The following is an 18,559-nucleotide window of genomic DNA, read 5'->3' on the forward strand; positions in this document are numbered from 1 at the left end:
CACAATAATTAGTTGGAATTTTTGGAAATGTAATTTTAGATATGGACTGTATATGGAGAACTCTATCACAATGTATCATTTTAAGCTGATGATATTCCTGTCCAGAAAATATACTGTAGTTTGTTTAGAAGAATTAAATATGTTTAATCAAGAAGAACATTAAGGGTTGACACCTAATTTGAAAGTGCCGTCTCACATCAGTGCATGGTTGTCTGTCAGCTGCACGATTGTGTCAAAGAGGGAGGAGAAAAGAGAGACATTTTCATTTCAGGTAGTTTAATTAACACTAATCAGTCTCTTTGCACTGACATGCACCCAGTAGCTATCGTCCTTCAGCTACTTTTAAATCTTTTTTAATAAAGCAGATCAGGAGAAAAACATGCTTATATTCATTTTGTTGTTAGTTTAGTTCAAAAGAAACCATACACAAGTGACAGGTTTCAGAGTAGCAGCCGTGTTAGTCTGTATCCGCAAAAAGAAGAACAGGAGTACTTGTGGCACCTTAGAGATTAACAAATTTATTAGAGCATAAGCTTTCGTGGACTGTAAGAAGTGGGCTGTAGTCCACGAAAGCTTATGCTCTAATAAATTTGTTAGTCTCTAAGGTGCCACAAGTACTCCTGTTCTTCTTTTTGCATACACAAGTGGTTTGATAACATTAAAATGGAATAATCATGATTAATGTTGTCTGAAGGAAATACAAGAATGCAAATATAGTGTTATCTGATATTATAGGCTGACTTCATTTTGTATTTGTAAATTGAATGCTAATAAGGATTGCTCTGCTCACAGTTTCCACAGAAGCAGTTGAAACTTTATATTTTTTTCAATTATTTTACCTCACATGTATTTTTTTACATTTCCTTCAGTTCCTCCAGCAATTACTTTGCTACAGAAGTCCTTTAATGCTACAGCAGATCGGGGAGAGGCAATTACTTTATTCTGTAGAGCCACTGGCTCTCCTGAACCTGAAATCAGCTGGCATAGGTAAGTTCAGTTTAGATCTGTATATCAGAAAGATTTGAAATATGCTACAAGTTTGTATCATACTGAAATAAACTATCTCCATTGTGTTTATGGCTGTTCATAGGGAATTGCTAAACAAATTAAATAACACACATTTGATCAAACTATGTTTATCATCAAGAAAGAGAAATTGGAAAATATCTAACATATTTTTAACGTGCCTCACATTAAAGGAGAAACAAATAAAGCTGAAGAACCTATGACTTTAAAAAAGGCTATGGATGTATTTCTCAATTTCTCCATGAAATTTTCACACTCCAATCCCATATACAACTACCTAAAATAACACAGAATACAGATTAATGCTATAAATACATGTCCAACACACAGAGTAACAGTATCATATTATACATCAATACAATGTAAAAAAATATCTATCTTAAGCTGATTTTAGTCATCTGATATTTCAGTGCAGCCAGATATTCAGTAACAGGTATGGGTTCTGTGTGTTGTGTTAGTTTGTCTGAATATTTGATTCCATTAATTACAGACAGGTTGTGGATACTCTTGCAAATCTGATTCTCTTAAAAACAGAAAACTGTTTGGGGGATATGGGGTATATCTTCCAGGTGAAGTCAGTGAGATTTATATGGTTAAAACTGTGCAATTTTGAAAATTTGCCACATAACGTCTCTAAGGATCTCAGCTTTTGCATGCATATTTATGGAACGGACTTATATGCCTTTTGTTTCAACACCTGATCTATTCACGAAGGATGCAGTCCAATATCAGGGTGTGAAATAGCTCAGATTCCTTGTATGGACATGTATTTCTATTTGGGGCTTGAATGAATTGTCCCCCTATGTGCTCTTTCAAAGCGACCAAGAGATTAGTGAACATCTTTCAGCGTGCACTGGACTCTGTAGAGATTCTCCTCAGCTATCTTCTCTCATTGTTACTCAGCATTTGAAACTTAAGAGAGTCTGTTAGATTCATCTTAGGTAGATGTTGGTTTCCCTTGACTGATACCTGCTTTATGACACATATTGTGTCAAATGGTATGCTGACTTTGTCTCACATGAATTCATTTGGATTGCAGAAGATGCAAATAAGTGCCATCTTTGCCCCACTCACTAATATAGATGAGAATTCAGTTCCTCTCAGATGAAACAAAAATAACATAAATCATTCAAAGCCCAAATTATTTGAAGTAGTAATTTGAAATTCACAAACAAAAGTTTCACACTTTGGGAATTTGGTATCCCTTTGAGGTCATATTATAAAATGTAGCTCCCAGCTGGGCAGAAGTCTCTTGAGTTTATCAGAAATCTGATAACCTCATTTGCCTCACTGCAAGAAGACAATTGAACATGGTGTTTTACATGTTCAAGATGAAAAGAATGGACACAGTCATCTTGTGTCTTGGGAAGCTATATGTTTAGAATTGTCAGTCTTCAGTGCCATATCTTTAGTATACTTTAATTTGAAAGTATCACAGTAAAATATACAAACAAATGAAACACCTTACAGAAGGCCCTATACAAATAGTCTGTGGATCAGATACTAGTGAACCAGATCTTCCTTCAGTAGCAATAATGACTCTTCACTAAGAAAAATGGTTGTTGTAGACCTTCCTATACCTCTAGTCGATAAAGCCTTACTCAGGCCCTGAGCCACTGTGTGGTCTAGTGAATGTGGTAAAGGCTTGTGAGCCAGTGGACTTGGGTTTTATTCCTAGCTCTGCCTCTGACCTGTGCTATGAGACCTTAGGGAAATCAATTCACTTCTCTGTTTCTCCTCCTGCCTTCATTTGTTTTGTCTATTTACAATATAAGCTCTCAGGGGAAGCAGGACTGTCTTTGATTATGTGTTATTACAATGCCTGCTACAATGAGGCTTTGATCTTGGTGACCAGGGCCGGCTCCAGGCACCAGTCGAGCAAGCGGCAGATTCTAAGAAGTAGTTTCCCTCCAATCCTTTTTTTTTTTTTTGCTTCGCTGATCCGGCCGCCCTGTAGGGGGCAGCGGCGCGGAGGAGGGGAGCTCCATCTGCCCCAGCCAGTGCCAGGTCTGCAGCAAGCCCACGTCCTTCCCTCCCCGCCGACCGGAGTGGTGCAAAGCCCTCCCAGCAAGCGGCGCAGCAGGAGGGGCTGCATGGCAAGCGCCCCAGCTGAAGGAAGCCTTGGCCGCCCCTCTTCTCTCTCCCCCCCTCCACTCCCTCCCACTAGCCGGGGAGCGCACTCTGTTGCCCGGGGCACGACTGCAGCGCAGCGAGTCCCCCTGCACCTTGGCTCCGTCCACCCCACACATTTTTGTTTTTGTTTTGCTTGGGGCGGCAAAAAAGCCAGAGCCAGCCCTGTTGGTGACAGCACCTAGATGCTACTGAAATACAAATAAGTAATAATAATAGACGGTGGGACTTCAACTGTTTCCTCATTGGATGGAGAAAACTTGATTCCATGTGTTATTCCAGATGCATGCAGCCAATTTCATTTCTGATTTCACTTCCATTGACTAATCATTCACACCTTGGTTTTGAACTGATGTAGCTCAAAATCTGATGATATATTTCTGCTTGCTCTCATGCTCATCTCAAAGACATCTCAAGATGTGTTTTAAGTAGAGCTGGGCAAAATTTTCAGCTGTATTATTTTTTTCAACAGAAAAAATCCAGATTGAGGACCAAAATAGTTAATAAAGTCGTATTGATTTACCCACATTATTTTGGTTGAAAAAAAATGTTTAAAAAATATGTGAAAAAATCAAAACACTTCATTTTCACATTTTCAGAATGAAATATTTTGATTTCTCGATTCAAATCAACTTTTTGTTTTGAAATATTTAATTTTATTTTTATTAAATAAAAATGTGAAAAAATGTTTAAAATAAAAAATAACCCTTTTGTTTTGGATTAAACAAAACATTGATTTTTTATCACTTCAATTAGCCCAAAACAAATAAAAAATCTTTTCAGGTTGACCCCAAATTATTTTATTTTATTTATTTTTGGAATTGCCAGTGAAGCAAAAAAATCCATTCAGACTTTGTTTCTTCTGTAATTAATAGAGCAGGTTTGAGGAAAAAAACAGATCAAAATATTTACCTTTCTTATTATTTCTGATAAGTTAATTTTAAAGTTTACTCCACCAAAATCTTGCCACTTGTAGCCAATATGAGGATGCTTTTACAAGAGATTGATCTATAGGTCTATATTTGGAACTTAATTCAAAGTGTTTCCTCAGCATTACTGCTTCATTGACATTATAGAAATATGGTCGGTGAGGTAATATATTTTATTGAATCAAATTCTGTTGGTGAAAGAGACAAGCTTTGACCTACACAGAGCTTTTGTTCAGTTATGGGGTTAGAATGTTATTTTGTCTTGTTTAGTATTGTATGCTATTTATGTTATTGGTGAAACATTGTTATTTTGGCCTTTGTTTTCCAAAGCTATCAGAAAAATCCTATTTAGATTCATCTTCACTCCCCCACTAGAGTTTCATTGTGTTAGATTTTAAAGTAGACTATGAGAAGAAATGTGATCTATTGTTTGAGAGCCATGACTTTGCATTCTGTTTCCAACTATGCCATTGAGTTCTGTGTCCTTGGGCAAGTCTCTTATCATCTCTGTGCCTCAGTTTACTTATCTGTAACATGGGTACTATATAAAAAGCACATAGAGATCTTAATGTGGAAAGTGCTAGAAATATGCAGAGTACTATTATTGTAATTTATTTACCACTTACATCAAAAGGAATAGAAGATTTGTGTCTATGCCAAGATATCTACACACTTATGCTACATGCTAGGGCAGGGGTCGGCAACCTACAGCACACGTGCCATAGATGGCACGCGAGCCGATTTTTGATGGAACGCAGCGGCGGGCTGAGCTTACTAGGATTACATTCTAGTAGAAAAAGTGCACAATATAATTGAGTATATGCCAGGGTGCTGAAGTGAGTTGCTCAAGTACTGATCAACCATCAGAGTATTCACAGGTTTCATTATTTCTAAACCATCTGCACTGCACATATCCCAGTGACTAGAGGTTTGTTTGTTTACCGTTGTGTGGCTAGCCAACAACAGCTGAAAAGAAAAAACTGACACAAGTTGTTTATGTGCCAGTGTACTATATGTGTAAGTAGTATGAAACTATTTTTATACATTATTGCACTAATGTCAATAGTAGTATCATTAAATCAATGTTAAAACTTATTGGAATGAAAATGTTATATTGTTTCTAATTAATTTGTATTTTAGAACATGTTAATAAAAATCATATGCCAAGGAGTTCTGAGCATCAAGATACAATCCAGAATGATTCCCTTATGCCCAGAATTTGGACACATTTATAAAGACACGCAATTACCCACTCCAACAATTTACATCAGAGTGAAATCAACTGCTTTCCAAATATAATGCCAGTCTCTACCACACATTTTTTGGTGTGCTTTTTAAGATAGCAAAATAGTCACTTCCACCATTGGAAATCACTGAAGTGACTGACACTTCTAAATCAGATTATGAAATACACTGTGTGATTATAAATCCCTTTTATTCTTCAGGAATGGCAAACTTATCGATGAAAGTGAAAAATATATTTTGAGAGGAAGCAATACAGAATTAACAATCAGAGATATCAAAAATATTGATGCAGGTCCTTATGTTTGTGGAGCAAAAAATAAAGCAGGAAATGATAAAAAGCAGACATTCCTCCAAGTTTTTGGTAAGTATTTCACGGCATATACTATCATGCTATTTTGTTTCTTTGTTTTTGTTTTGTCACAGTTATCTGATTGCAGCTGGTTGTAATATTTGATATAAAAAGACATATTGTGACAGATCCTCACTGGGTATAAAATGAAGTCAGTGGAACACTGGCAATTTATGCCATTTGAGGATTAGGCCCATATTGAGGTCACAATTTTATTTGTAGACATCAAAACATGGAGGAAAATAAAGTATCAAGAAGCCGAGTGAGGTTATAAAGTATGGACTTTTAAGGTCCAAATGCCAGCTTAGTTTGTTTGTTTATTTATTTATTTATTAAATACACGCAACAGTTACTGAGGAACAGTAGTAACTTAAATTATAATTCACGAGTTTATATGGAATCGTGCCCCCCGGAGGTGCCTATTGATGCAGCAGCCAACTTTTGGCATTGGGTTACAAGGAAAGCTTTCCCGGCTGTTGGCCACTTTAACCTTTACTCCTAAATTTGACTTTGAAATTCTTTTATCTTCAGCATCTGCTGTTCTACAATTCAGATACAGAACACTGAACTGGTAAATTGTTAATTTTCTCTGGATTCCTTTTCAAAGTTGGTTGTTGGACTGTGAGAAAAAGAAGAGGAAACCTTGTGGGTCAAAAACAGGATATTTAGCCTTCTAAATACAGAATTTTTAAGCCAGATAAAACCATACAAAAGCAGGGTATTTATTATTTATTTTATTCATTTTTTTAAATGTATTGGTTGATCTTAATATACTTTTTTTTTGTTTTTTACGTGAGAAAGTCGAAAAATCTTATTGCTGTTTATGAACCCTGTTCCTCCAAGCCAACCTATGTGGGTGGACCCTTCTGCTTACACAGGTGTAATACTGTTAGCTTTAATGGAGTTCCATGTAGATGGAGCCCCATTGCAGACACTAAGGCTCTGTGTGGGTGAAGAGGTCAAGACTGCAGAATCAGACTGCAGGAACAAGGCTATAATTTTTTCACTAAAGCCCTAAAGTAAAGAAACATCCCAAGTGCACAATGTCAGATAAAGAAAGAAGGGGAGAAAATAAACCCCAGAGAAGACAAAAAAAAAATTCTCACATTTATGTCAGCACATAATGTTGCCACCATAAAATAATGTCTCCTAAATTGTTAAATTAAAAATATAGTATAGTAGAGCAAAGCTGCTATTTACATTGGCAGTGTGTGTGGGGGAATCTGAAATATGAAAGAACTTGACAATTATAATTCTGAAAATACATAATTAAAACAAAAAGTATACATAAATATTCATTTAAATTAACACTAAATATTAACAATTGAAATGACTGTTGCAACAATGTTGAAAACAAATATACTACTATATTTTTTTCAATTTATCTATTAAGTCCAGGTTTGTTTGTTTGTTTGTTTAAAAGGGCTAATTTCTACCTTTTTATAGAAGTAATACTAAGGATTAAATCCACTCCATCTGTATAAAGTTGTCTCTAAGAGGATGGCATGAGAAGGGTCTTGGGAAAGTGGAATCCACATCCCAACCAATCATCAACCATGACCCCTCTGCACCACTTCTGCAGGATGTTGGGAACATTGGTCTGTGTAAATGACATATCTATAACCCTAACCTTCAGCCTAAACTTTCCTTGTCCTATCTAATGCCTTTCTACATCAGCCTTATACAGTATTGGCATGACTTGTGAACAGACCATCCTATATGGAAACTGAGACTGATCGAGGAAGGAAGCTTGGACTTAGATGAGAAGCCTGAGAATTGGTGATTAGGAGTGGTTAGGCAAGGAGAATGGGACTGGGATGAGGATCCTGGTGTAAGGAAGAGAGAGAACTGGAAGTAAGATAGATTGGAAGGGGCAGGACAGAAGGGATTAAGTTTGGGAAGAATGGGCAAGAGAGTCTGTGTCCACTCGATCACACTCATTTGCAGAGTCTGGAAGGGAACTCATGATTCCTAACTCTCACCAGTCCTGTGGTGTAAGCAAATATCAGTGAAACTCACTAGCAGAGTGCTGTGTTACAAACAGGATGTCAGCCAAGTGCATTATGTTCTCTGATAGCTGAAGTGGCAGAGGTCTGTACAGTGGATCTAAGGGTTTCAGCCCTGTTGATGACCCATGTGAGCGTTAGTATGATGCTATATGATGGAGTTTGTTTAAGTTGTGTTGTTATTGTTTTTTAAAGAACCCTAAGAAATTATACACCAAAAACTGTTATAAATGAACACAATGGTCACAAATGAACACAATGGTCCATGGAGGAGCTGCCAGCTAATATCCCTAGTGGGCTGTGGAACCAGAGTAGAGCACGGACTGGCCCTACGTGGTTTCTCATGGTTATCAAAGATGGTCCTGCCCACGATGATGTAGGTCCGATTTTGATGTGCCATGTCTAGCACAGACCCCAGCCCCAGCAAGATGGCTTTCACTATGACCTTGTAGTCTGTGTTGAGGAGTTGAGGAGTGAGACACAGATTAAGATGCCATTTCCTTAGGTCATGAAGGTAACCCTTCTTAGGCAGCAGTTCAAACACAGCCCACCAAGACGACATGGGGAGCTCCCTGATTCCTAAGGACTTGGTCCAGACAAGAATGTCTTAGAACTGGTGGTACAACTCCAGGGTCAGCACGTTAATGCCTGGAGATTCGTTGGTGGATATCAGATGAAGGGCTTCCAAGAACTCAGCCAGAGTGAGAGGGTGCTCTAGCCAGTCCCAGTCTCCTATATTGACCATAAGGAGTTTGTCCCACAGGACCCCACAGATATTGGCAACAGTCGGTTCCGGGGAGAAGAGGCTGGCATAGAAGGCCCTAACCTTTCCCCACATCTCCACTGGGTCCATGAGAGGGATACTGTTCTCTGCCAGGAGGCAGGTGATGTGCTTTTTGGCCCTCCCTTTTTCTCCAGGTGTAGAAGAAGTGGGAGCCACAATCCATCTCCCAAAGAAGCTGGATGCAGGATCAAATGAAAGGACCACAGGCCAGATGGTCATTGAAGGCCCAAAGTTCATCCCACTTCTCCTGACATTCTCTGCAGAGGGACAGGTCCCACCACCTCCGTGCCAAGGGAAAGATGTGCCTCTGCTTCTGCCTTTGCCAGGCCAGCCAGAACTCCTGGAATGATGCTACAAAGCACACATCCTCAAAAAGACTGTTATTGAAATGTCTGTAGGCCAGCTCCAGCCTCTCAGATGTCATTGAGGCTGCCATGCCCCCATGTGGTGGTGCAAGAATGGGGCCAGCCTAATGCTGGAAGAGTTCTCTTGCAAGATGTTAAATCAGGAAATATAAATTAGGTCCAACTTTGAGGGGCATGACCAAGTGTCCTCCATCTGGACATAAGCGAAGATGGTGGAGTCATCCAGGTGGTGGTTGCACCAGATATCTACCAGAGAGTTGTAGTCAGTGGTGTTCCTGAGAATGTTCATTTCTGTCTCCCAAGGTGGTGCTGTGGTTCAGGGTGGTGTTGAAGTCCCCACCTAGGACTAGGAACTCATGCCTGCTGCACCGCCGGGCCCAGTATCAGGGCATAGATGTTAACCAGCTTGAGAATCAGCCCCTCCACACAGTCCTGGAGGTGCAGAAGGTGTCCCAGTATGACCTTAGCAAGTATCTTGGACAATAGGTGTGGGGAAAATAGGGTTGCCACCCCACCTGAGAGCTTGGTGAAGTGGCTGAAGTACTCCTCATCCCCTTTGACAGCTGAATCAGTGCAAATCTCCTCCAGAAACATCACAGAAAACTCCCACCCACCCACCTGCCCAAAGAAAAGAGAGTACCTGGCACCTGTGGAGACTCACCCTACAGCCGCTGCCCACCCCTGCGGAGCCACGCAGCCAACTGTGGTTGATCCCAAATGCAATCAAAGAATTGCAGAAACTGCAGGCCCACTGGTAGGCTGCATCATCCTGTTTCCTGGTCCTTTTTTGCCTTCCCCCATCACAGCTCTCACAGCCTGGAGTAAAAGATTAAAATCCCCCCCACCACTGCAGAGTGAGCTGCACCATCCCCGTGGAGCCATGTGTGTCTGCCAACAACAGGCGCAGCTTGTTCCAGAGCATGGTAGAATCTGAGAGCTCTGCAGTCTCAACTGAGCCCACAGACTCTCGATCATCCTCCGGCTGGGCACCATCAGTGGCCCTGCAGCCTTTGGGCAGGGGCATGAGCAGTCCTCCCTCAATGGTATCAGAATGCTGGTGCAGCACCATGTGCACTGCATTGTCACTGCATGGGAGTGAGTGGCAGAGGGAGCACAGCAGCACACAGTGGAGCAAGGAAGAGGAATACAAATACCACCTCCTGAGGGTCATCCCCCAAGAAAGGGATGAAGAAAAGGGTGACAGTAGCATGGGACAGACAAGGGGAGGGGTGAGGAGTAGAATTAAGGCCAAGCCACCAGAGTGCAGCAGCACCTCACCAGAGGTAGGGATTGAATGGGCAGGTGTAGGAGGCTCCTGTATGACATGGGCTCACACAATAGCTATATGATCTACTGGGTATATTTCAGTTATAATAATCTAATAATCCTTCTACTGTTTCCAAGAAATGAGGGAAAATAAGAGAGAATCATTGCACCCAACACTAATTCCTTATCATATCCTACAAATATCTGCACAATCTTTATCATACTACTTTTTCACAATACCTTGCATTCACCCTAACAATGCCAGCTTTGATTGCCTGATATTCCTTTTCTTCCCCAAGACTCTTTCTTCCACGTTGTCCCTTACACAAAGAGAAAACTCCTAGTCATAGGAAAGACAACACCTTCTCCTTCAAATCCCTCCTTAAATGACATAGTTCATTCAGAAACCTGCGGTCTGATAATGATTAGGAAGATAACGTCTGATTACTGCTCAGAATTGTGCACACAGCCAATCTATGCTAAAACATCCTATCAGGTTTTTTTTTTTATTGTCCTTGAAACCCTACTGCCTGCTTGTCTCTCTCATCCACCTGTTATTTATTTTTTTTCTTTAGAATGCAAGATCTTTGGGGCAGGGACTCTCATTTACTATATGTTTGTAGGGTATGCAACACAATGAAGCCCTGATCTGTCAATGCTTCAATATAAAGGTTAAGTAGTAATATAATAAGTTACAACTCCACACTTTTAAACTCCAGACGATGTAGCTGAGAGGGTAGTAAAGGTTTTAGAATGCTGTGTTTTCTGAGTTAATATGCCTATGTCTGTGCTTATGAATATCATTGTTTGGATTTGTTATATGGGCTACAGTTTTTATTTTATTCAATAATTAGTTTGCTATTTTCCACTCCCCCAAAAGATGTTTTCTCCTTATATAAAATCCTAACGTTGGAAGATTACAGAACTTCTACCTCTATTTTCTGGAACACAATATTTTTTGATCTTTGCTAGGATTTTATATCTGTTCTCTGTGATGAGGCTTATATCAGGAAGATATCAGAAACATGCTATTTCCCTCATAGAGGATCTGATCATGAGCCAGTCTTGGTAATCTCTCTCTGTCATTCTGTTTTCCTGCCATAGTGTCGCTCCGTATTGATATTCAATGCCATTCAGGAGATCTCGTCCAAATTAATGTTTAAGACTTGTGCCAAGGTTTTTGCTATAAATTCATTTCTATTTGATCCTTCCACACCTGCTGGGAAACATGGGTGTTAACTGATTTTTTTTTCTTCTGTTTTTGTCATTTCCACTATTTCTGCTATCTGGACATTCCTACTTACATACTGATTTAAAATATTCTATTTTTCTGTTTGTCTCCTTTCTTGTCATAAGCTAGGCCTCATTCTTTTCAATCTTACCTTATAGTTCTACTTTTTATTTCTCTAGGCCATTATCTCTCTCTCTCTGTGGTGTATTTATATATATTGTGACGGACTCAGGCCAGAAGGATATAAGAGGGTAGTGGAAGGCAGATATGAGCAGGTCCCTGTTCCCTGGATAGCCAAACAAGGGCTACTCCAGGCCAATCAAGACACCTGACACCAATTTAACCAGTAAGGTCATTAGGCTAATACCAGCACCTGACCTCAATTAACTGACAAAGGGTCTGCTAAGGCTGTTAGGCTAATGGAGCCAGCTGGAACCAATTAAGGTCCCACTTATACTGTTTTAAAAGCTCTCCTTTCCAGTTCTCTTGAGAGGAGCCCAGGTGAAAGGAGCTAGAGAAGAAGCATTACTGAACGCTGAGGTAAAGGTGAAGCTTGGAAAAGGGGACCATGGGGAAGTCACCCAGGGAATCAAAGCAGCGTCAGTGGAGGAGGGAAGCCGCCAACAGCTGCTATCATTAGGGTCCCTGGGCTGAAATCCCTTGGAGAGGGGGAACGGACTTCGGTACAGGCAGGAGACCAAACTGTGCCGACGGGGCTGTAAGGACCAACAGAGACTGTGGGTATTCCACCTTCCCACCTCCCATACCGGCCTATGATGAAAGTAGCTCAATAAGCTGTAACCTTTGCCACCATACTGGGAAAGGGAGGTCATATTGAGGGCCTTAGCAAGCTTCTGAGGCCATTGTATCCTCCAGGAAGCATGGGACCCAGCAATACAGGCTCGGAACTTTGTCAAAATATATATCTGGAGGTGACTACCCAAAAGCTGTAGGTGCCCTGATATATATTACAAGAGCACAAGTACTGTACTAATTACCTGCTAAACTGTGTGTCAGCCAACAAAGCTCAACCCCCTAGAGCACTCCTGCAAAACTCTCCATCATCTCATTATAGACCTAAGCCCCTTCTCTGAATCATTAATTCTCACATTTGGAGACTCCAATATTTGCTTACCTAAAGTAAGTGTATTAATGGGATCAGATTAAAAAAACAACTAATTCTAATTACATATGTGCCTATGCTTTGTATCAGTTATGCTTATTTCCTCTCTGGGTACAGGACTTAAATTTTGTTTCTATTATTTCTTCTTTTGTTGCTCACGGACATCACTGCTGTTACCTCACTGGGTCACTTGGCATTTTGATTCTGCCATTCTGCATGTTTGCAATTCCCTCCATTTTTGCCATTGTCAACAGATTTTATCAGAATTCCATTTACACCAAAGTCTTGGGAAAGAAAGAGAGTTGATTATAGACTTCAATTTCTGTTCTCCAATAAAAACAGACACTAAAATCCAAAGGAGTTCTGTTTTCAACGATTGGTTCCGTTCATTTCAAAACTTTTTAAGATAGAACTTTTTTTTGCCAACTCTATCATTTTTTAACAAAGCACTGCTTAAAAGTTATACCTGAAAGGAAGATTAAATAGCCAGTGTTTATCAATTCAATGTGCAAGAGACTTAGCAAAGCTTTCATTGCCATTACACAGTTCCTGGCAATTGCCCTCCAGCAGAAGAGATGCATGGCAGTGTTGGAGAGAATATATTACTGCTATTGCTTTCTCCCTATTTCTTCAGGCAAGTGAGTGGATGCAACTACCATCTCCTTTTCTACCTTAGTTAGACATAACCCAACATATTCCAAACCCATTGCACTGAAGGCATTTTGCAAGAAGGAGCCTCAACTACCCAGGGGTTTCAAGACTAAATAGATATGCTACAGTAGCTCTAAAATGGGACGTGCCCTTTGGAACATGATTCTTCCCCCCCACTTCCTTAATTATCTCCAGATTTAACATCCATGCTGATTGAAGCCTTTATAGTGGATACAAATGGGTAATGTTTTTGCTGTATGTATTAAATTGGTTAATAAACTTCAGAAAAGGAGGCCTATCAATACCCAATGGAAGTTCCCTGATTAAACGCTACAAATCTACCCAGAGGAAGAATTCCATGCATTCTACAGAGGAGAAAAGTGAACTCTGCACACCAAGGAGTTATCAATATCCTAAATATAATTTCAAGTATTTATCATTCCCACAAAGCAAAAATGTTCTGTACCCGAGGCAGGGGGACCAGTGGCTAAGCCTGTGTGTGCTGTAAGAAGCATCTTTCTAACTACCACTGACCCAATTCATTCCACTCAGCATCAAGGCCACCTGCAATACAACCTGTCTAATTCCATGAGCTGGCTAAGATCTTTTGTCACCTATAGTTAGTTTATACATTTTCTAAATTTACCTCTTGCCTTCCCTATTACTCCTCTGCCTCCCTCTCTCTCTCGCGCACGCCCTCCTAGAAAAGAGATAAAAAATGTTACAGTCCAGTATGCCTTGCTATAAAGACAGTGATACCAGTGCTCTCAGAAGAGGAAGTCTTAGATTCCTACTGTATTAATTTGATATTGAAGAATTGCTCAGAAGGAGACTTCTCCCTCATGGCCCATGGGTTCAAGATAGATTTGTCCAAGTCAGTCCTTCCTTACAAGTGTATCTGTAAGTCCTGATTACCTCAGAACCTACAATGCTGTCTCAGGAACCTGCATCTGAAGTAGTTCTGTCTCTTCTTTGGCTTCTCATTGGCTTGCAGCATATTTACCAAATTCATGTCCATTCTGGAAACAGAAGGGGTTGCAGTTTTGCTATATCTTTATGATTAGCTAGCTTGAGGTAGTTCTTTCCAGAAGCAGCAATGTCTCTGCACTTAAACTTTTTCCTAGTCCTGAGTCTTATTAACCCCTTGTCCGAAGATCCTACAGGAACTTTCTGACCCTGGGTAAAACTGTGGGCTCTTTTGAAGACATTAAAGAAAAGGACAATCAACAACATTACAGTATTACTAAGTCTTGTGATTTTTATTACGAATCTTGCAATATTTGGTATTTTTCTTAAAGTGCTACCTCTTCGAGTTATTTCATTATGTGAGAATCTCATCTTAAAAATAAATAAAGTTTCTAACCCTCATTCTTTTGCAGAGAAAAGCTTGAAAACCTGAATCCTAAAAGCTGATAAAAACAAAGCAAACAAAAACAAACCCAGCATTTTATTTAAATGGAAAGATATGGAACTAGTGTCACAGATTAGAAAAGGTTCTGTATAATCTTCCATGAATACTTCTGATGGACACTTATCGTTCTGTAGATTACTCTTTATGTTCTGGAGAAATAATATCACCTTTATGTATTGATAAAATACTACATAGAGCTTATCTAGTGACTGACCTTGACTGCTCAGACAACAGACATTTTTTCTTACCTTTAAAGGTTGTTTCTCTGATGGATGTTTAGTCTCTTTGTTAGTGTCCCATTTGTGATTTTTTTTTTCTTATAGGGGACTGTCCATTTTGTTTTCTGCATAACAATTTTCACTTTAACTAAGCTTGCGTGCAAGTCCTTTCTTTCCTGAATCTTCTTTCATTCCAGACAGATATCTCAGCAAGATCACAGCTTGTTAGTACATTTTATTGTAAGTGCTTTACTTACAATAAAAACATTTATGTTTATGTTAACATAAGCCTTCAACCTTTCTGGATTGGCATCCCAAGATTCCATAATTTCATTAGTGGCATGCCTGGATTGGCAGCACAGTTCTTTAATTCCATTGGTTGCTTGTCTGATCAATAGTACTGTAAGCAAGTATCAATTTAATTTGAGAATGGCCTTGTCCAATCAGAGAAAGAACATTTACAGATTTAAAAGTCTGTTCTAGTTTTCCTATCCACAGAAGTCTTGGTACCTCACTGTGGCATAGATGCATAGTTCTCATGTTTTTTAAAATACTATCTTATTATCCTACCTGTATAATTAAAAGTTAACCAACTAACATAATACATTGCAGACCTTTAGGTCAATAGTGAATTATGATTTTCTGGCCTATAAAAACAAGGCAATGAAATAGTATCTTTTTCTCCCTTTCAAGCTTTTCTCCTTCCTCTTAATAATAATTGTCAGCTAGGAATATTAATCAGTGGTTAGTCTATTAAATGTCAGCTCCTTGTGTCTAAAATGTCAAACTGAATGTTTTCCTCCTAAAGTGACCCACTAGAAGTAGGTGTTTATGAAATTTAGAATAGTAGAACCTGTAAAGATCAAGGCTTTTTACATGTAAGGTTTAGAACATGCATCCCTTTGGGGAAATTGAATTGTTTGTCGTGCATAAATTTAGGGAAATATTCTTGTGCTAATCTGAATAACTTCTACAAAAGGCGGGCACACAAAATTTGTAAGAGGGTCCTGTGGCACCTTAAAGACTAACAGAAGTATTGGGAGCATAAGCTTTTGTGGGTAAGAACCTCACTTCTTCAGATGCAAGTAATGGAAATTTCCAGAGGCAGGTATAAATCAGTATGGAGATAACGAGGTTAGTTCAATCAGGGAGGGTGAGGTGCTCTGCTAGCAGTTGAGGTGTGAACACCAAGGGAGGAGAAACTGCTTCTGTAGTTGGATAGCCATTCACAATCTTTGTTTAATCCTGATCTGATGGTGTCAAATTTGCAAATGAACTGGAGCTCAGCAGTTCTCTTTGGAGTCTGGTCCTGAAGTTTTTTTGCTGTAAGATGGCTACCTTTACATCTGCTGGCCAGGGAGGCCAGGGAGGTTGAAGTGTTCTCCTACAGGTTTTTGTATATTGCCATTCCTGATATCTGACTTGTGTCCATTTATCCTCTTGCGTAGTGACTGTCCAGTTTGGCCAATGTACATAGCAGAGGGGCATTGCTGGCACATGATGGCATATATAACATTGGTGGACGTGCAGGTGAATGAGCCGGTGATGTTGTAGCTGATCTGGTTAGGTCCTGTGATGGTGTTGCTGGTGTAGATATGTGGGCAGAGTTGGCATCGAGGTTTGTTGCATGGGTTGGTTCCTGAGTTAGAGTTGTTATGGTGTGGTGCGTGGTTGCTGGTGAGAATATGCTTAAGGTTGGCGGGTTGTCTGTGGGCGAGGACTGGCCTGCCTCCCAAGGTCTGTGAAAGTGAGGGATCATTGTCCAGGATGGGTTGTAGATCACTGCTGATGCGTTGAAGAGGTTTAAGCTGAGGACAGTAGGTGATGGCCAGTGGAGTTCTGTTGGTTTCTTTTTTGGGCCTGTCTTGTAGCAGGAGGCTTCTAGGTACTCATCTGGCTCTGTTGATTTGTTTCTCTATTTCCTTGTGTGGGTATAGTAGTTTTGAGAATGCTTCGTGAAGATCTTGTAGGTGTTGGTCTGTGTCTGAGGGTTGGAGCAGATGTGATTGTACCTCAGCGCTTGGCTGTAGACGATGGATCGTGTGGTGTGTCCGGGATGGAAGCTGGAGGCATGAAGGTAGGCGTAGCGGTCGGTGGGTTTTCGGTATAGGCTGGTGTTAATGTGGCCATCGCTTATTTGTACTGTGGTGTCTAGGAAGTGGACCTCCCGTGTAGATTGGTCCAGGCTGAGGTTGATGGTGGGGTGGAAGCTGTTGAAATCATGGTGGAATTCTTCCAGGGTCTCCTTTCCCATGGGTCCAGATGATGAAGATGTCATCAATGTAGCGTAGGTAGAGAAGGGGCATGAGTGGACGAGAGCTGAGGAAGTGTTTTTCCAGGTCAGCCATAAAAATGTTGGCATATTGTGGGGCTATGCAGGTGCCCATAGCAGTGCCACTGGTCTGGAGGTATATATTGTCACCAAATTTGAAATAATTGTGCGTGAGGATAAAGTCACAGAGCTGACAGCTTGTATTCCATCTGTGTGTGGGATGTTTGTGTAGAGAGCCTCTACATCCATGGTGGCTAGGACGGTGTTTTCTGGGAGGTCACCAATGCATTGTAGTTTTCTCAGGAAATCAGTGGTGTCACGGAGATAGCTGGGAGTGCTGGTGGCATAGGGTCTGAGTAGGGAGTCAACATATCCAGACAGTCCTTCAGTGAGAGTGCCAATGCCCGAGATGATGGGGCGTCCAGGATTTCCAGGTTTGTGGATCTTGGGTAATAGATGGAATAACCCCGGTCGGGGCTCTAAGGGTATGTTGATTTGTTCCTGTGTTAGTGTAGGGAGAGTCCTGAATAGATGGTGCAGTTTCCTAGTGTATTCCTCAGTGGGATCTGAGGAAAGTGGCCTGTAGAATTTGGCATTGGAGAGTTGTCTGGCAGCCTCCTTCTGGTAGTCAGACCTGTTCATGATGACAACAGCACCTCCTTTATCAGCCTCTTTGATGATAATGTCAGGGTGGTTTCTGAGGCTGTGGATGGCATTGCGTTCTGCATGACTTAGGTTATGAGGCAAGCGATGTTGTTTTTCCACAATTTCTGCCTGTGCACGTCAGCGGAAGCATTCTATGTATAGGTCCAGACTGTCATTTCGACCCTCAGGAGGATCCATGTGGAGTTCTTCTTCCTGTGTTGTTGGTGGGAGGGTATCTGTGTATCAGTGCGCTGTTCAGTGTTATCTTGAAAGTATTCTTTGAGTCGGAGGCGGCAAAAGTAGGCTTCCAGATCACCGCAGAACTGTATCATGTTTGTGGGGGTGCTGGGGCAAAAAGAGAGTCCCCGAGATAGGACAGACTCTTCTGCTGGGTTGAGTGTGTAGCTGGATAAATTGACGATATTGCTGGGTGAGTTAGGGGTACCCCTGTTTTGGCCCCATGTGGCAGGTAGGATTTTAGACAGCTTACGGTCCTTTTTCCTTTGTAGAGAGGTGAAGTGTGTAATGTAGATCTCCTGTCTTATTTTAGTAAAGTCCATTTGTGTGGAGGGTTGATTATTTATAAAAGTCTCCAGGTTGGAGAGCTCTTTGTTGATGTTTTCCTGTTTGCTGTATAGGATGCTGATCAGGTGGTTCCTCAGTTTCTATGATAGTGTATGGCATAATCTCTCACTGTGGTCAGTGCAGTATGTAGATAGCAATTGATTTTTCACCTTCAGTCCATTTGGTATGATGTCCATCCGTTTGCATTTGGAAAGGAAGATGATATCTGTCTGTATTTGTGCAAGTTTCTTCATGAGGATGATAGATTTCCATTCCATACGGCTAAATGCAGTGCCTTGCATGGTGTCAAGTATTAGAGGGGTAGCCGTGTTAGTCTGAATCTG

The 18,559-nt window shown here is 40.6% G+C and overlaps 1 protein-coding gene across 2 annotated transcripts in view; it reads left to right on the forward strand.

Moving 5' to 3' along the window:
- Nucleotides 1-18,559, forward strand: part of NCAM2 (neural cell adhesion molecule 2) — a 526,501-nt gene that overhangs the window by 311,822 nt on the left and 196,120 nt on the right. For both annotated transcript variants that reach the window (XM_034792868.1, XM_034792859.1), the window contains exons 6-7: nt 870-987; nt 5,531-5,691. In XM_034792868.1, coding sequence (XP_034648759.1) covers nt 870-987; nt 5,531-5,691 — 279 coding nt within the window. The remainder of the gene's footprint in view (nt 1-869; nt 988-5,530; nt 5,692-18,559) is intronic.

This window comes from Trachemys scripta, chromosome 1, assembly GCF_013100865.1.
Source record: "Trachemys scripta elegans isolate TJP31775 chromosome 1, CAS_Tse_1.0, whole genome shotgun sequence".
In the NCBI taxonomy this organism is placed as follows: Eukaryota; Metazoa; Chordata; order Testudines; family Emydidae; genus Trachemys; species Trachemys scripta.